Source organism: Monopterus albus, unplaced genomic scaffold (assembly GCF_001952655.1).
Source record: "Monopterus albus unplaced genomic scaffold, M_albus_1.0 scaffold31.1, whole genome shotgun sequence".
Taxonomy (NCBI): domain Eukaryota; kingdom Metazoa; phylum Chordata; class Actinopteri; order Synbranchiformes; family Synbranchidae; genus Monopterus; species Monopterus albus.
In genome coordinates, this window is record NW_018127911.1 from 1,331,350 (window position 1) to 1,332,274 (window position 925).

Here is a 925-nt window from a genome sequence, read left to right on the forward strand (position 1 = left end):
GTGGGTGGATTTGGTGGCCGCGGTGGCGGATTTGGTGGCCGCGGTGGGGGCAGAGGTGGTCGTTTTGGGGGCAGAGGAGGCGGCCATCGTGGAGGTGGACGTGGTGGCTTTGGAGGTAAACAAAAAAAAAACCTGTAGTAGGGCTTGAAGGTAACGATGTAGAAGTGTGGTTTTTGACCACCAAACTTTTTATTTTTTGGTCAATATGCAGGCAAAAGTAAAACATTTTTTGACATCTGACTTGGCTAATACTTTTGTATACACTGCCATTCTTACCCTCTAGGGTTAAAACTGAATATATTGGATATTTTAGTGTTTGGTGCTGCAGGCGGGTAACCCAAGTTGTCTTTTTTTAATTTCAGGCGGAAGAGGCGGCGGTGGATTTGGAGCCAAACCCCAGGGGAAGAAGATCAAGTTTGATGACTAAATCCTTGGTCTCTTTTACTTATTTGAATGGACTCTTGTTTCATAAATTTTCAGAGATTTTGGACATTCCAGAAAGCGCCATTGATATATTTAACTGTTAATGGGTATTTCAGCCCTTTATTTAGATCACAAATCTTGCCCCTCCGTGTGCCAGAATGGTACTTTGACCTTACCCGTCTAAGCTGTGCGTGTGAGAACCGAATGTCCTGAATGCAGCCATGCACCTCCTGCTCTCATTAGCTTACTTGCTTTTATTTTAAACAAAAAACATTTCCAGCTGTTTTTTTTTTTTTTTTTTTTAACCGGAATGGGTCTGGGTCTGGCAAACAAGTTTGCTGTGAAAAATGTGCTCATCTGTCATATGCATTGTATAAATGTAGACAGTTTGATTTTCATTTTACCTTTTGTAAAAAATAAAAATAAACATGTTTCTGTTGTTTTTTTATTTTGTCAGTTTTGTTCGTTTGCATTATTTGCCAAGTTTGACTGTAATGTGCAA

General features: G+C 40.2%; 1 protein-coding gene across 1 annotated transcript in view; it reads left to right on the forward strand.

Annotated features, from left to right (window-relative positions):
• ncl (nucleolin) overlaps positions 1-683 on the forward strand; it is a 7,511-nt gene extending 6,828 nt beyond the window's left edge. The window contains 2 exon segments of the mRNA XM_020596844.1: positions 1-115; positions 363-683. The exon segment at positions 1-115 is cut by the window's left edge and continues 12 nt beyond it. Coding sequence (XP_020452500.1) covers positions 1-115; positions 363-427 — 180 coding nt within the window. The 3' untranslated portion in view covers positions 428-683.
• Positions 684-925: the final 242 nt, after the last annotated feature.